This window comes from Strix aluco, chromosome 3 (genome assembly GCF_031877795.1).
Source record: "Strix aluco isolate bStrAlu1 chromosome 3, bStrAlu1.hap1, whole genome shotgun sequence".
NCBI classification, from domain to species: Eukaryota; Metazoa; Chordata; class Aves; order Strigiformes; family Strigidae; genus Strix; species Strix aluco.
The window spans coordinates 25567593-25583792 of NC_133933.1; the positions used below are offsets into that span (position 1 = coordinate 25567593).

The 16200-nt window shown below is 48.2% G+C and overlaps 1 protein-coding gene across 2 annotated transcripts in view; it reads left to right on the top strand.

Annotated features, from left to right (window-relative positions):
* Nucleotides 1-2055: 2055 nt before the first annotated feature.
* The window catches only part of DUSP10 (dual specificity phosphatase 10), a 28228-nt gene continuing 14083 nt past the window's right edge, over nucleotides 2056-16200 (top strand). Inside the window, exons 1-2 of one of the 2 annotated variants that reach the window (XM_074817859.1) lie at nucleotides 2056-2142; nucleotides 7434-8279. In XM_074817859.1, the coding sequence (XP_074673960.1) occupies nucleotides 7478-8279 (802 nt within the window). In that variant the 5' untranslated portion in view covers nucleotides 2056-2142; nucleotides 7434-7477. Of the gene's footprint in view, nucleotides 2143-5678; nucleotides 5798-7433; nucleotides 8280-16200 lie in introns of those variants that run through there. The other variant, XM_074817858.1, reaches the window with a different exon arrangement.

The following is a 16200-nucleotide window of genomic DNA, read 5'->3' on the forward strand; positions in this document are numbered from 1 at the left end:
GTTTTCACACTCTCTCACTCCCTCCCTCCCTGGCCCTCATGTCCCCTCCTGCGTGGCACAGATGTGCTGCCTGTCCCTTCCTGTTGACATGTTGCTGGCGTTGCTTCATGCTGGTGGTGCGGGGGCTCCAGTAGCACACCTGCAGACTTCTTGTGACCAGAGTCTGTTCTGCTCCCTATGGTACATGCACCCTGGGGAGGTCAGTAACTGTGTGCTCAAACAGGGAAATCATAATGATAAAAGAACTATAAAAAAAAATAATCTGTGCCTGTCCTGCTGAGGTTCCTGGCCAGGCTGCAGCCAGAGATGGTTGGAGAAGCTTAAATACAAATGAGCACATTGGACCCAGGCAGGTTTGAAAACAATAGCTGACTTTACTGAAGCAAATTCCTATTTAATCGTTCTTCTGTTGCTTTAAAGGTGGCATGTACTGCCAGGTAAGTGGAAATATGTTTGTGTTGAAGCCCTGGGTAAATGTCCTGTAGAGGAATTAAAATGTCAATCTGTAGCTGCATTTGTTTAATGAAATTGTATAAACAAGGCTGTGAGCACAGATCATCTTCTCACTCAAGTGCTGCATCTCAAAGGTGTTGAACCACTTCCTGCTCCTCCCAGCCATCCCCATGCTCTGCCGCCAGAAGGGTCACTGGGGTGCTCATGGGGCTGCTGGAGGCAAATGCCCCTGCGTTAGCTTGTCCCCTGCTCCAGCTGCTGTTCGATCTAACCGGTCCCACCTGCAGCAGCTCAAGGTGCTTGCAGGGTGGCCTCGAGCCGAGATCTGCCACCAAGCACCAGGAAGGCAAGGATGTCTGCACGGGCTGCGAGGTGAGAGTCTGACCACAGCCCCACGGCAGTGGCTGAGAGCTAAACTGGAGCAGGCATGGAGGTCAGCAGATATGGGTTAACTTCACCTGTCTGACCGCCTGCGTTGTCGCTTTGTTTAAGCGATGCTGCTCACCACCGTGACCTCCTTGCCCGAACAGTCCCGTGGTGTGCCCTGGGGAAGGGACACCTGGCATCCCCTGTGGCTTACCAAACCCATGCAGGCTGCTTACTGTGCAGCAAAAGCATCCACGTGGATTTACAGTGGCATAGCTACTGCATTTTAATTTCTCACCTAGGTCATTTTATAGCAGCTTTCTCACTGGGGATGAGCCATAAGAAGCAAGCAGGAGTACAAGGATACTACTTCATGTTTACTACTGGATCTCATTTTCCTTATAAACTCATTTTGTGCGGTTTTAAACTGACCCCCTTCCTTAGAAGATGAACTGTTTGTCTAAAAGGCATTATGTTTCCTCTGGTACTAGAGGATCAGTTAAGAGGGTAGTTTGTATTTTACAGAGGAAGGTGCCTTGAAAACAGACTTAAAGAAAAAGGGGGTATCCTTTTCTTGCAAAAGGCTAACAGAAACTAAATTTGGGTTCTCAGCTTTGCTTGTGTAGTGAACTGACATTCCTAATGAGGACAAACGAAGGTGCAATGCAGTGCATTAAAACCTGTAGGAATCAAAGAGTGCTTAAAAAAACAAATGGGCAACCTTACATAGTGAACACATAGAAGTTCAGCCTGGCCCCAGGGAGATCTGGTTTTAGCCGGTTCATGCAATACCTGATGAAGTGCAAGATACTGGTTTGCAATTTAAATACTGTGCAGGTTAGCACTTCTGCTTTCCCCGGGTTTCCCAATTTTCTGCTCCACCACATAAGCTACTGTGTAGCTTTGGGCAAGTCATTCAACCTCTTGCTTCCCATTTCTGCTGGTAAAATTGGGAACTGTCTTTGCTCTGTGTAAATCCCAGTCTCAGGAGGGACAGGCAACTGTCCTTTATTGTCTTTACACAACCTGTTACTGTGAACACCTAACTTTGATTGTTACTCTGCTCCTACAACTGAAATAACTCTACCACTGAGAGGGCGGCGCTGACAGCAGCAGACACAGGAGTGCCCAGTCCTGCAGTCGTACAGACCACGGAGCACATGGTGGTTGCAGCAGAGGGATGCACCGTCTCATACATCAGGTCAAATCCCTTCTTTACCCATCACTTTGGAGGAGATTTGAATGTTCAAGGGGGACAGGACAGCAGACCTTCCTCTCTGCTTAGACGCAGGGTGGGTGCTGTACATGGCTGTGTTGGCAAAGGTAATTATATATATTTCTTAATCCTAAACAAGAGAAAAGGTCCCTGATTTTAGAGTGGAAGATAAGAATGGTTCACGTGGAAGAAATCTTTCAATAACAAGGGACTCTTTAGTTTGAGAGCACTTAAGGGATGTCTGTGTTATTGGTGAGAATTTTGATGGCTTCTTTTTCACATCTGTTAAATATTCAGTGTGTTTTTAGCAATCTTTACCCTTTTTGTGAGGTTGAACGGGTTTGATTGGATTTTATGTAATTAGTATACTGTGAGAGTTTGTGAGGATTTGCTTCAATTTTGAGATGATTTCTCTTTGTCTGCTTGTGGTTTGCTACAAATATCTGAGCAAGTGCACAATGATGGCAAAAGCATTTGAGGAAAATGAATGTCAGAATCCTGTGTGCTGCTACTGTTGGAAGTGGGAATTTAACTAAGACCTGCCAGCTTTCATAGTAAGAATTCTTGTATGCTTTTCAGAAGATAGAAATTTAGTTGTTACGGGATAGATAAGTCGTGTCTCTTATGGGTGTTAAGTTACAGAAAGCAAAAGCATTTAGAAAGCTGTTCATTGAATATACTCAGAAAAAAAAATCACAGCGGGTTGTGGTTTCTAAGAGCAGGAAAAAGGCCAATCTTATGTCATAGGCTAATAAAATATATTAAGGATGAAGTCAGTAAAAACTCTGTAGGAAATCCTCTGAAACTGGGGATGAGTAGCAACTTATAGTCAACATTCTTAGAAAAATATAAAGTTAAGTCAAATATGAGACAAAATTACATTTGGCCTCTCTTTGTATTGTAAGAAAACTCAGCAAAGGCTGAGTATCCTTCAGAAGGGAGCACTGCTTGCTGTGGGTAACCTCTGTGCAGCTCTTCTGTGAGGTGAGATCCTCCATAAACAAGACACGAAACGTTTCCTCAGCGCACATTGTTAGTACTGAGCAATTTGGTCAGAAAGTAAAAGATAGCTAAATCAATGATTCCAAGTGTTTTCTAGCAAATGTTTGCGTTAGGACATGTCTAGTTTTGGGAGGATGCCCAAACATAAAAACACAGTTTCCAGCTCCCCTGGTTGGAAGGACCATTTCAGGAGGTGAACATGAGCCCATGGAGAGCTCCTTCCCCAAGCCTGAGTGTGGCTTGAAAGGGCAGTTTTGAGGGAAGCATGAGCTAACCCTCCTCTCTGCAGTGAGCCCAGTGCCAACCTCAGCAAGCCACAGACAAAGAGGAATAGAGAGCATGAAAGTGCTACAGTGGTGTCTCACGCTGGCACCTCGGGGGAACTGAACCATGTTTGTGTAGAGAGTCTGAGACTGGTGCATTCTCCGTCGATCTGTTTGCTGTCTCGCTGGGGAGGGCAGCAATTGCATGCTGGTATTAGAAGCCTGATTTGCCTTTATGCTTGGTATCGTGGCAACTTACGTTTTATAAGCCTTCAGAAGGTAATGCCTCCAGACTATGGTCTTTGCTGGTGTGAAGATGAAACCATTCCACTACTTACTTCCTCAAAGTCTTTGCACACGTGTTTGCTCTCAGTGGGAGCAGATTGCTGGAGGTGAAGCTGTTGCATGTGGGAACCTTCCCTCAGCTCCTCTTTCCTCTCTAGCATGCAGGAGAACTGGTGCCCTGCTGTGGCATCGCAAGACTGGAAACCAAAAGCCTGGGTTTTTGCTGGATGAGTCACTGTCCTGTGAGGAACATTTAGGGGAAAGCAACTGATTGTTTAAGGGATGACTGTGAGGAGGACTACCTGACTTGCTTTTTAGAACTATTCATCAACAAAATGAAGTATTCAGTGCTTCTGAAACCTTTCAACCTGTTTTAGAGAGATTTTTTTACTCTGAATTGCTGAATGCTGATATGACTGCATTTTACGCTATTTTTTGTAATAGTTCCAGTTGGATTTGTAGTCACAGCTTGAAAATCCCAGTAGAAAAATGAATTCTCCATGTACACCCCAGAACCAAAATCTTTGGAGGCTAATTTAGATTCAATGTTATCATACTGACAACATCGTATCTGCTCTAACTTCACCCTTTCCCCTCTAGCTCAAAGGGTTTGCGTTCCTGGTTGCAGGTTAAACTCTCCTGCACTCCCTCTGTCAGGGAGGACACGGTGGAATGCATCGTTCTGATGATGCCACTTTCCATGACTCTGACTTGGTGGATTGATACGTGATGGATTGATAGGTGATGAGATGCGGTTACTGAACCAGGAAATGCTAAAATGGATTGCACAGTGGGGAAGGAAGAGGTGCAAAAATCTCGTGCTGTTGCCAGGTACCCTCCTAGTGTTTGACAAGTTGATCCATATGGCTCGAAAACCAATTTTCACCTCTTGCCCTGTAGTGCACCCATAGCAAGGGTGAGAACTCATTATTTCACCCATGTGAAGGTCTGACAGAAAGGATGAATGGGATTTAAACTTGTCCTGGTAACTGGTCCCTAAAATCTTGTCTTCAAGCCTGTATTGCTTTTTTTTTTTTTACACTGGGAGAGTTCAGTCTAATCTGAGTGCTTATGATCTTTGCTGGACAAGGATGGACTGGCAGTGTGCCAGAAGCTGGATTTGATCTGAACTTGCGTAACACGGAGTAACTGGTTCCATTTTTAAGATGGAGGTCAGGCAGGCAGAGACGTACAGGCCCAGCCGGCTCCGAGCTGTGTGGGAGAGTCGCATCTTCTGCCCTCCCTGTGATTTATAGCTGCCGTGCAGGGAAGTTATTGTTTTCCTACTCAAAGTATCTTGTGTGAGTCTATTTTTGTTAGAGGAGGGTCGCTTGGAAAAGCATCCAGAAAGCAGCCTTTTTGATTTGACACCACTCGTACGTCATTGAACTGCTTGTGGCAGCGGCTGGGGAGCGCACACAGTACCGCCCCACTGCCCCAAAACTCTGGGTGCAGGGGGCTTTGCTCTCCCTGCCCTGCTTCGAAGGTGGTCGGTGCTTCCCCGTAGGTCGTGCCGATGGAAGCCATGGGCCTGGGCCTTGCTTTGCCAGGCAGTCTGGGGGGTGCTGGCGATGGGGGTGTGGCGCACCCCTCTGAGGGGCAGCTCCCTGACGCGATGGCGTGGCCCGGGAGCTGTCAGACCAGGGGTTACTGGGACGTTTGTGGCTTTTCCTGATGAAGGGGCTGGTTTGGGACGTGGAGGGGTTATTTTTGTTCTCGCAGTTCCCCTCAGCGGGGGCGCGGGCGGGCGGCGCCGCCAAGGCCAGTCCCCGGCCCCGGGGCCGGCTGCGCGCAGCCCGTCCTGCAGGGGGCGCTGCCGCGGGGGGCGCACGGCCCGGCCGCCCCCGCCCGACCGCGGGGAGCAGCAGCTGGTGCTGCCCCGGGGCGCGGGCCGGCGCCGCGCCCTCCCGATTGGCTGCCGATGACATCACCGCCCCGGCGCCCGGCGGGCCGGCCACGCCTCCCGCCCCGCCCCGCCGCCCGCCGCCGCGCGGTCATTGGCCAGCGGCGCCGCCCGTCGCCGCTCGCCCCGCCCCCGCCGAGCCGTACATTTACGCGGTAGCAAAAGAGAAAGTAACGAGGATGGTGCGGGCGGCGCGCGGGGCGCGGGGCGGGCGGCGCGCGGGACAGCGGGCGCGAGAGGCAGCGGCGGCCGCCGCCGCCACCAGCATCATTATCATCGCCACGCACCGGGCCGGAGCGCGCCGCGCCGGTGAGTGCGGGCAGCGGGGCGGAGCGGGGCGTCCCCATTCCTCCCCTTCCCCGGGACGCGGGGGCCGGGGGCTGCGGGAGCCCGGGCAGGGCTGCCGCGGCGGGGAGGACCGGCCCGGCCCGGCTCGGCCCGCCGTCCCGGTGGCGGCGGCGCCGGGTCCCTGCGCGCGGGGGTAAAACTTCAGTTTCTCACTTCTCTTGTGCTTTTTTTTCTTGTTTCCCCCGTCCCCAGCCGGAGGAGCTGAGTTATCTCCCTCGTTTATTTAATTCTTTATAATTGCATCAGGCGAAGACCCTCAGGGCTTGTTTATCCCTTTTCCAAACAGCGACAAGGGCGAGGGAAGGTTTATGAAAAGCAAGAATAGGCTGGAAAACCTCCCGGGTGAGCCGCTGCCGCCGCCAGGGCCGCTCCGCCGTCCCCCGGGCGGGTGGGTCGCGGCATCCCCCGTGGCTCCGGCGGCGCCCGCGGGTTTGCTCCGTCAGGCGGTGGGTGCTGGGGGGCGGCGGTGTTGTCTCCCGGGCCGTCCCGGGAGGAGGTCTCGCTCTTCGGGATGGGGCATCTCCGTGCCCCTTATCAGCGGGCCCGGTGCGGAGCTGGCTGGGGAGGCGAAGCGGTGTTGCAAGCGCTCGCCCGGTTTCGGGGATTTGGTGGAGTTGGTGAAGTTGTTGCTAGGATGGGTTTTCCAGCGAGAGCCCAGCTGCTCCGAAAGTTGCTGGGGAAGGGGAGGCACTGTCTGGGCTGTCTCAGGTTGTTTTGCTCTGGTTGTCTTCCTTCCCTCCCGAATGGAAGGGGGGAGTTTGCAATCCTGTGCGCTGTCTCTTAGCAAATGGCAAGGCAGAGGTTGTGCTGGCTGTGACCTTGGCTGGGGCATGGAGGGGACCCCTCTTCCTAGAAGCCGTGAAATGTGCTGGGGTGGAGGGAATTTATGCCTCTGGGACTGCTGGAGAACAGCAGCCTTCCCAGGCCTGGAGCTGGGGGCTTAACTGGGGCTGGATTTACCTAACAGGAGGGATGGAGGTGCAAGGCGCACACTTACTTTTTGTAAAGATCTCCAGAACATAATTTTCCTGTTTTCTCTGGATGTTTTCTGTTTAACTTAATGTGTTCAAGTTTGTAACTGTCTCGGAGAATTTATTCATAAACTAATTTTATTCCAGCCTGCTGGAAAAGTTGCATATCACTGCTGACACATTCAGCTCCTGTGTGTTCCTCCCAGCAGTAGAGTCAGCCCAGTAGTTGCTTCCCTTGCAGTAAGCGATGGGAACAAGAGAACGTGCCTCTCTGTCGTTATCAGTTGCGTGCCTTGCAGCCTGGGGTTTCAGAATAGCTCAGCACCATCTGCATGTAGACAAATGCCTCCTCCTGGGTGTAGCTGCACAGTCCAGGCTGGTCGCATGTATTCTGCGTGCCATGTGCGCACATGCAGATAGCTGAAGTATTTGCTGCAGGATTGGAAAAGGTTTTACAGCAACTACTGTGAGCTGATAACTGTCAGAAGGGGTTGTTAGGTTGTTACCCATGGATAATGGGTGTTGGCAAAGTAAGTTGCTGTATCTGTAGGCTTATGTGATTTTCATGATTGGTTTTCATCACCTTTCTCTTATTTCCGTTCCCCCTCCCTTTTTTTCTCTTGCAGGGTGATCTTGAGTTCTTCTTAACTTGCTAGTGCTCAGCCTCCTCATGCCTCCATCTCCTTTAGACGACAGGGTAGTAGTGGCACTTTCGAGGCCAGTGAGACCTCAGGATCTCAACCTTTGTTTAGACTCTAGCTATCTTGAATCTGCCTCTTCTGCCGGTGAGAGCCACTCCAGTCTGCTCGGCGCAGCTGTCGTGTCCCTAAAGACTGCTAATCTCACGTATATGCCCTCATCTAACGGCTCTGCACGCTCCCTGAGTTGTGGATGCAGCAGTGCCAGTTGCTGCACTGTGGCAACGTACGACAAGGACACTCAGGCCCAAACTCAAGCGAGCACCAGCAGCACCAACGCCGGAGCCTCCACCACCTGCCCTGCCAACCAAATGGTCAACAGCAATGAGAATGCCGGCAGCTTGAGCCCACTGGGTGGAGTGGGGAGCCCGGTCTCAGGCACCACCAAGCAACTCGCTAGCATCAAAATCATTTATCCCAATGATCTGGCGAAGAAGATGACCAAATGCAGCAAGAGCCACCAACAGAACCAAGGGCCTGTCATCATTGACTGCAGGCCGTTCATGGAGTATAATAAGAGCCACATTCAAGGGGCTGTCCACATTAACTGTTCTGACAAGATCAGCCGGAGAAGGCTCCAGCAGGGCAAGATCACTGTCTTGGACTTGATCTCCTGCCGGGAAGGCAAGGACTCCTTCAAGAGGATCTTTTCCAAAGAAATCATAGTTTATGATGAGAATACCAATGAGCCAAGCAGAGTAATGCCTTCCCAGCCACTCCACATAGTGCTGGAGTCACTCAAGCGAGAAGGCAAGGAACCCCTAGTTCTAAAAGGTAATCCTCTTTGCCCATACCTAGTCTCATGGTTCGCTTTGCAGTGTGTGTACTCTGGTGTCAGCCTTGCTGGTGGCTGAACTTTGAAAGTGTCTGTTTAGGAAGACCTGTGTGCCTCGAGTCACCAGTGGCAAAGCAGATGCCTTCCGTGGACAAATCATGGAGTCAGTATCAGGGAGATGCTTGCTTTTCTCTGGCTGTTGTCCTTGAGTAGTGGAGGGAGGGGGGGACTGGAAGGAGAAGGAGACTTGCTTCCTGGTGTCTGTCTGTGCAGACAAAGAATTTCCCCCAGTGCTTGCTCTGAGTATTTATAGCCCAAGGGGCAGAGGTCCAGGAGGGTATACTTCTCTTTTAGCTCATCAGACTGACCTTTACTTAGCAGCCTTATTTTAGTCCGTATAAAGCTGAACTCATAGGTGCTGGAGATGGACAGTGGGAGAGTAGAAGGGAGGAGGAAAGATGAGGGAGGCTACTTGGTCTGAGGTGTTGCATCATGGACCAGTCAGCAAAACTTGAGGAGCAATCAATCCTTGTTTTGGTGGTATGGGGTCAGAGTAATGGACAGAGGGAGATACTTCACCTAAAAAAGTGATCTGAAAGTGTGTTTACATGTATGCATGCTTATATATGTATATGGTTTTCCTGTGGAGGCTGCTGTTCTAATGTGGTGTTTGGTCTATTCCTTAATGCTTTGGAGGAAATGAGCCCCACCAATTAAGGCAGCATCCATTCTTCACTTTATTCTGTAGCTCCCATTTATAACAAGGCAGCCCTCTAGCTTGAATCTCCTTTCCCCTGGGTGTTTTATGCCATTCAGAGGCATGGTTGGCAGAGACTGGCTGTGGCACTGAGAAACTGTGGAAGGATTTGTTGCTTAGCTCTTACTGTATGTATTTGCTTAATTTTTCTGTACAGCTTGCTACTTCCAACTTGCACAACGTGACAGTAGAATGCATTGGCTGACAGTTTATGCCCTTTCCTCTGTTCAGTTTCATAGCTTTATAGGAGCGAAGGGTCCTGCGAGGTACTCCTCTGTAGGTGTTACCTTGTGGAAGCTTAAAATTGCACCGAATGTTCTCCTTGCTCCCAGCAAGCGTATGGTCATGCTGCACTTGCTTTGATACTTGCTACAGGTTCCCAGAATGCTTTTATTGAGTCTCTCAGGTCATGTTGATGCCCTTCATCTGTAAAAGAGGGAGAGGAGGTGCTTTTCAGAGTGAGGTTACCACTGAAGTCCTGTATTTCTGGTGGTAATGATTCTGTTGTACAGTCCTTGCAACTAGACAGATGGTTGAGGTCTGCCACCCTTCCTGTCCTTAGAAAAGTGGGATGCTGAAGGTGTTTTTCCTTTTTCTCTGAAAACACTGAAGCTCCTGGGGACCTCAAACTGGCAGTTCTTCAGTACTTGAAGTAGGATCCTGGCCGAGATGGAGCTGCAGAGCTGTAGTTGGGCAGCACTAAGCTTCCTCCCACCTTCCAACGCTGGTCGCTGCCCCTTGGCGCTGTGCTGGGTTTAACTGAGAGCTTGTGGAATTGTTTGGGCCAGTTTTGGTTTTCAACCACTGAGAAATATTAACATCTGCCTCAAAGACCTGTTTAGCAGAAATCCCTTTCCCAAACTGTTCTGCTAACAGATGTGGAAGCATGCTAGAAGACAGAGGAAGCCCAAATGCTTTGATTTTTTTTTTTTTTTTTTTTTGAATGTAGTGATCCACTGGGTCAGAGCAGACCTCACCTGGGAAAATGTGTAGCAAGGAGCTCCCCCATCACCTTAACTTCCCGCCCCCCGCTTTGAAGTGGGACTCAAACAGGGGTCAAATGAAGTCGAGCCTAGGACAAAGCGGCATTTAGGAAGGCTGTGGTTAAGTTTCCCAGCCGAAGGAGTGGTGCTGGAAGGGCCTGTTATTTAGTTTCACTTGTCAGATAGTGTTTTTTCCATCCTGCTTCAGCAACCTGGGACCTGGTGCGTGCATGCCTCTCAGTTCAGGCTCTGAAATGAAACCGGGGCTAGCTGGGGAGTCCTCTTAGCCTCCATTTGTTATTTCGAGCAATTTCTCTTGCTCACTACAATCTGGTCCTAATTTATTGCCGGCCCATCTGATCCCCTGTGTTGTGTTTGCAAACACTGGTTGCTAGCCTGGCTGTCCAAGTTTATGTCCCCCTGATCCGGTGCCACCTTCTCCATGTTTGGTGCTGCCTGTCAGCCTGTGGCCCCGTTGCCGTTTTCGTGGCATGGTGTCGTGTTGTGGGGCGAATCTGATCAGCAAAGCCGAGGGTTGAGTTACAGCTTTGGCTTACAGCGCGCCGGGGCAGCGACGTGGCCCTGCGTTGTGTATAGGTTTTTAGGTGCCCAAGTCTTTTTAAGCAGCAGAGAAATTCTGTGCTGTTTCTAAAGACCAGGCTGTGATCTATAGATAAATGTATGTATGAGGCACCTTATTAGGCTCCAGTTAAAAAGAGGTGACCTGATTTATTTTTAATTTAACAGACCAATAAATAAGCTAGCACTGTGACAAAAGAGTGTTGGGGTTTTATGTATGCTGTAGTATGGGGGGATTTTAAGACCTCTGTTCCTCTCTCTCTATGCTTCTCTTTACTGCTTCCTTTAACATGGAGCATTTTTTTCGTCATAAATAAAACATTTGCATATCTTAGATTTAAGCTCTTTAGAAGCAAAGTATTTGCTTGTTACTTTGTTCGCAAGGCACAACAGCACTTGAGACAGGCATAAACTCCCTATTTTTACTAAAAAAATAATTTAAAAAGTCATGTACTTCACAGTGCTGCTACACAGGCTCTAACAGTCTAAGCTGTCAGGGCTGAAGCTGCTGCTCAGCCTGTTTGTATACAAAATAGAAGGAAGTCATGTTTTGCCCCCCCACACCCACACACCTTTGTACTAAACCATGGTATTGCATGCTTACTGAAACCAAAAGGCTCCCTTTCTGTGGAGCTTTTTTCTTTTTTGCTTAGCATTGGGAAGGAGAGTGATGCGAGCCCTGCGTCCCTTCTGCTTGAGGCCAATGGCCAAACTGTTTAATTTGGGGAGGGAGAGTGTCGTGGTGCGGCTGTGGGCTGGCTCAGCAGCCCTGGTCCTCCTTGGCAGGATTGTGCCCCTTTCCCTCCTGCCAACCCAACGGCAAGACATCTCTGCCCTTCCTGAGCACCTCTGCTCATGGTGAAAGTGGCCTGGAGTTTTGGTAGTTTGTGTGCTTGAGTCTGCTGCTGGGAGCTAAAAATAGGAAGTGGGCAATTCATTTGCATTCAGATGAAAAGTATTATTTTCCCCAGAATTAAATGTTTAGGTTTGGAGTTGAGTGTCTCTTTTCCCAGTTAAATCTACAAATGAAACAAAAATGAAAAATTGAAGCATCTGTGCCAAGACATTTCAACAGTCTTTAATGCAAGAGGAGTTACCTTTGTCTCCCCAGACGGTGTCTATCAGTATTGTCTTCCTCCCTCCGCTACCTTCAAGCCCCAGCAGCAGGAGCCTTGTGAAGTCTTGTGTTTAGTTTTTAAAGGTGTGACTGCAAGGAAACACCAGATTCAAAAACAGAGGTGCAAAGCATAATTTGGAAAATAATCCTTTTTTTTCCCCCCACTGGGTGCTGTAATCTGATGGCAGAACTGCTGCAAGGGGGATGGGGAGGAGGTGATAACAACTGGTTGTGTCTCTGTTCTTGTTCCTGGTCTGAGGAGCTTATTTATTCTCTGGCTCTCAGTCTTCTCATTGATCATCTAACAGGGAAATAAATGAAGTGGCTCGCTCTCATTCTAGTGGGGAGTATAAGACCTGCCAGCAAACTACTTCATGCTTTCTGCCATGGTCTAAGAATAGCTTCAGATCTCTTACCACACTGAAGTCATGTATCAGTGAAGTTGAAAGAACTACAGAGGGGACCGAGACACCTATAAAAGGAATAAGTACCTGTTTTATATTGTCCCATGTTCATGTAAAATACTATGATCATTTGCCTTTGGAATACCTGACCTGGTCATAATCTGTTGCAAATGCATTATTAATTATATAATTTAACAGTGTCAGTGTTACTTTAAACCCTAATTGGATTACATTGCACAAGTGTATTTGAGAGTAAAACTTGATGCAATGGTCAACAAATCCAGCTGACCAACAAAACACGTGTCTGGCACTTACTTCCACCAGAGATTTCCACGGAATAATTATTAGGTCATGGTTGTAATAGGGAAATGTGTATTTTTAAGTGTTAAGTAATGTGTGTGAAGCATCCAATGTGTTTAAAACTAAAGTCTGTTCCCTCTGTGCTGCAGAGGAAATCTGGCCCCATCAGTCACTGGGGAAAAAAACTTCTGCTGGCTCTATTAGGGCTGAGATTCCACCTTCAGTTTTCAGACTCTTGATTGCTGGAGCTTAAAGTATCTCTTTCTCCAGTGGAATAGACAGTCTTATTGACCATAACACTTGAAAACTGGCTCTGTGTGTCTGTCTTTTGCACATAAATAAATTGGGGCAATAGTGTGGCTGGAGACCACAGTCTTTTCTGAACTTTGAGGGGATGCTTCTGCAGTGTACCTCTAAATATTGCCTGTTCAACAATAATAGAAAGCGTAGCATTTCCTCCCAGATGATGGTATCTGAGAGTTCCAAGTGCTGGCTTGCACAGTGCCTGTCACATTTTAACTGTCCTTGGGGGGAAGAGAGCAATGACACTGCCTTGGAAAGAGGAACAGGAAGGAGATATTTTTTTTTTTTAGCTCTCCAGCTTCTTATACCCTTGGAAACCAAAATTAAGAGTTAAGAAGCAAACTGTTACATTAGGCAAATATGTCTGATGCTTGTGAAGGAAAATCTGGCTCCAGTTCTGTTTAAACTGGGGGGACATCCCCTGCAGTGTTCCTGGTAGGTAGATGTTGGGTTATAATTAGCTGAATGCCTCATGTGCTGCCCTTACCCTGCTTGAGGTGAGACATTCTATTAGTAAAATCTTTATAGTGTTGCTTGCTGGTGTGTCTTCTGGTTCTCTATTCTTAAGGTGAGCACAGCCTTTCTGAGACACTCAGGGTGGAAGAGTAGCTATATTTGAGGTTTGAGTGGTGTCTGGATGTTAACTAATACAGATGGACTTCTTTTTTTAGTGTTATTTTGCATGTTTACCAGCCAACCAGGAGGGAAATATTTCTCAAATATTCAGCATGGGCTTGGCAGAGCTATGCAAGTCACACTGTTTAAAGAAATAGATTATGGTAATCTGTGAAGATGACCTAATGCATTGTCTCTTTGTGCATAAGATAAGATTATGTGTAGTGCCTTGTCCTTGTTGGGAAGTCTCTGGTGGGCCTGGGAGGGGGCTGGCTACAGAAAATCACAATGCTGACCTGAATTACTGAGAGCAGTTGTCTGCCTGGAGCTTTGTTTCTAGGTACTCACCTGAATCTGCCTTCAGTGTGTTTTAAACACCTCTGTACTGTAAAAGTTAAATTTTTTGGTTTTGAGGTTGTTGTTATCACAAAGGTGTCTGGTAAGCTGGGGTTTAAAGAAGAGCAGTGGATATCATGGATGTCACCTTTCCCCTCCTCACCAGAAAGTCAGAGCTGGTAGAGTCCTGTTGAGAGGAGGCTGGATAAAGGAGCTGTCTTGAGCATTGCACTTGCTTCAGCTGGCAGGCCTTCCACCTGATCTTGATCCAATAAATGTTAATGGTTATGGGGGTAAAGCTCACATGTGCACCAATGCCTTTGGGTTTGGCCACCAGTCCTGACTGTATGGTCTCAACTCACCCTGTGTGGAGGCAGAATGGGGGGCTGCTATGAGCAGGAGGCATGGAAGGGTTCAGTGAGTTATTTCTGCAGCTGGAAAGTCCTGAGGTGCTCATGGTCTCTGTGCAGGGTGACTGATTGATGATCTGTGCTTTAGTAGTGAAGCTGCAGGGTTTTTTGGGTTTTGGTGGTTTTTTTAATGTCTTGTGACTCTTTAGTACAGGAAACTTTTTGCTTCAGTTGATATCTCTGATTAAGGCAACTCCAGATGCACCTCAGCCCACTGGAGGTTGGCTTTGGTGTGTCCTCCCCTGCTCTGAAAGATGTTGGTTCCCCAGGAGCATGTGTCCTTCCAGAAGGTGGTCTCTGACCTGGTTCTGGAACTGTACAGCAGCATTTTAGGGCTTAAAGGAGATGGGGGGAGATGGGAGAGGTAAGTATCTCTCCCATGTGGTGCAGAAAGGGGGTAATCTGGCTAGAGGTATAAGTGTGCCTAGACAGCAGGGCAGTCTTGGGGCCAGGGGAGCTCTGGCTAAGGATGTGCAATGGTTATTGTCTTGCTCTGTGATTAAGCACACACAACAGACTTGCTGTGAGGCCTTGGAGAAGTCACTTTAATCTGTCTGGGTTTTCTTTTTCTGTCCTCTGCACTGTTTGTAACATTGAGCTCATCTCTCTTGTTGCCATCGGTGTTAAGTATGGTTGACCCAGGTTCATCCACCATCACAGTGGTGCTCTGGAACAACACAGCTGCCTGTTGCAGAAAGTGGGAGATGGATTTAGGAGCACCCCTTTCCCCTCTTCTCTTAACAGTGCATTTTTGCTGAAGTGAAATTGTAGGCTCTGATTTGTCTCTAAGTGGTTTTTGTTCTTCTAAAAATTCAAGGCTTGTTTTCATGTCTTTCTCTGCTTGGGTGAGCAGGTTACCTCCTTTCTAACGGAAAGCTCCACTGCCAGTGAAGAGACCAAGATCCATAAGGGGCACAATCTTATGATCTCCTGGCACTTGTTTTCAGTGGTGCCTGTAAAAGAATGTCCCAGGGGAGTGTGTGCAGAGACCTGAGCCAACAAGTCTGCAGGAAGCAACTGGGACCTTGTAAATCTGGGTGCCACCTAGTCCCTCTTGTCCTGAAGGAATGAGCCTCTAATTGCTGCCGCTTGGGGCAACACTAGCCTTGTCTAGCTCAACTACACCCACAGCTCCCTTGGCTGGGGTCCAGCCAGCCCATGTGTCCCTGCACTGGGCTGTCCCCACCAGAGGGATCTGGGGTTACCGCAGTGGGGATGACTGTAAATCTGTCGTCACCCGCTGCTGGGGGGACGTGAATGTGCCCAGTGGGTGGGAGGGCTTGGGAGCCACCCCTCCCACTAGGGTTAGATGCTGCTTTGCATGTACGCATGACTCTGTTTCTAAGATGATGACTTCGAAGGAGGAAATCAGAAAAAATAAATTAAGAGAATAATAATAAGGTGATGTGAACATGTTGGTTCCAACTCTTTTACTATGCTCTAGCTTTAAAAAGTCTACAGCATGCCTGGGTTAATTCCCGGTTGATTCACTGCAACTGAGAAGAACCACTTCTAATTAAAGGTAATAAAAAGAAGAACAAATGTTACTGCTTTGTCCACACATGAATTATCATATATTTTTTTTAACAATGCCTTAAAAAGATTTGGAAAATGGAAGATTCTGTCATATCAGATTGGTTGCTATGGCTGGTTGTTCCAAAGTGTGATATTAAGCCTTATGTAAGCAGTTGACCAATAATGTTTTAAAGTAAAAGCTGTTAGAGCAGTTGACCTGTACTGTGCTGGTGATGGGCTCTCATTCTTCTTGGTCTCTGCTAAGGTAATGGGAGTCTGTTCAGTTGATGGAACTAAGAGTAAGCCTTTTGCTGCTGCTTAGAATTTGCTGGCATATTTTAGGTACAAAACCACTTAATGTGATCATTTAACATGAGGTTAATCCTAGGTTCGTAGGTGTTTGTGTTAGTCCTGCAAGGCAGCATGACATCTCTGGGGGATAACACAGTGTTTATGCTTCCTGGTAAACATTAGTGTTAACTCACCTGTGGAAACAAGGAGACCTGGGGTAGTTTTGATCTGGCTGAAGAGATTCCTTGTTTGATTGCTGTTTAGTTCTGGATTCTGTAAATATGTTTGGGGTTTTTTTCCCATGACTCTG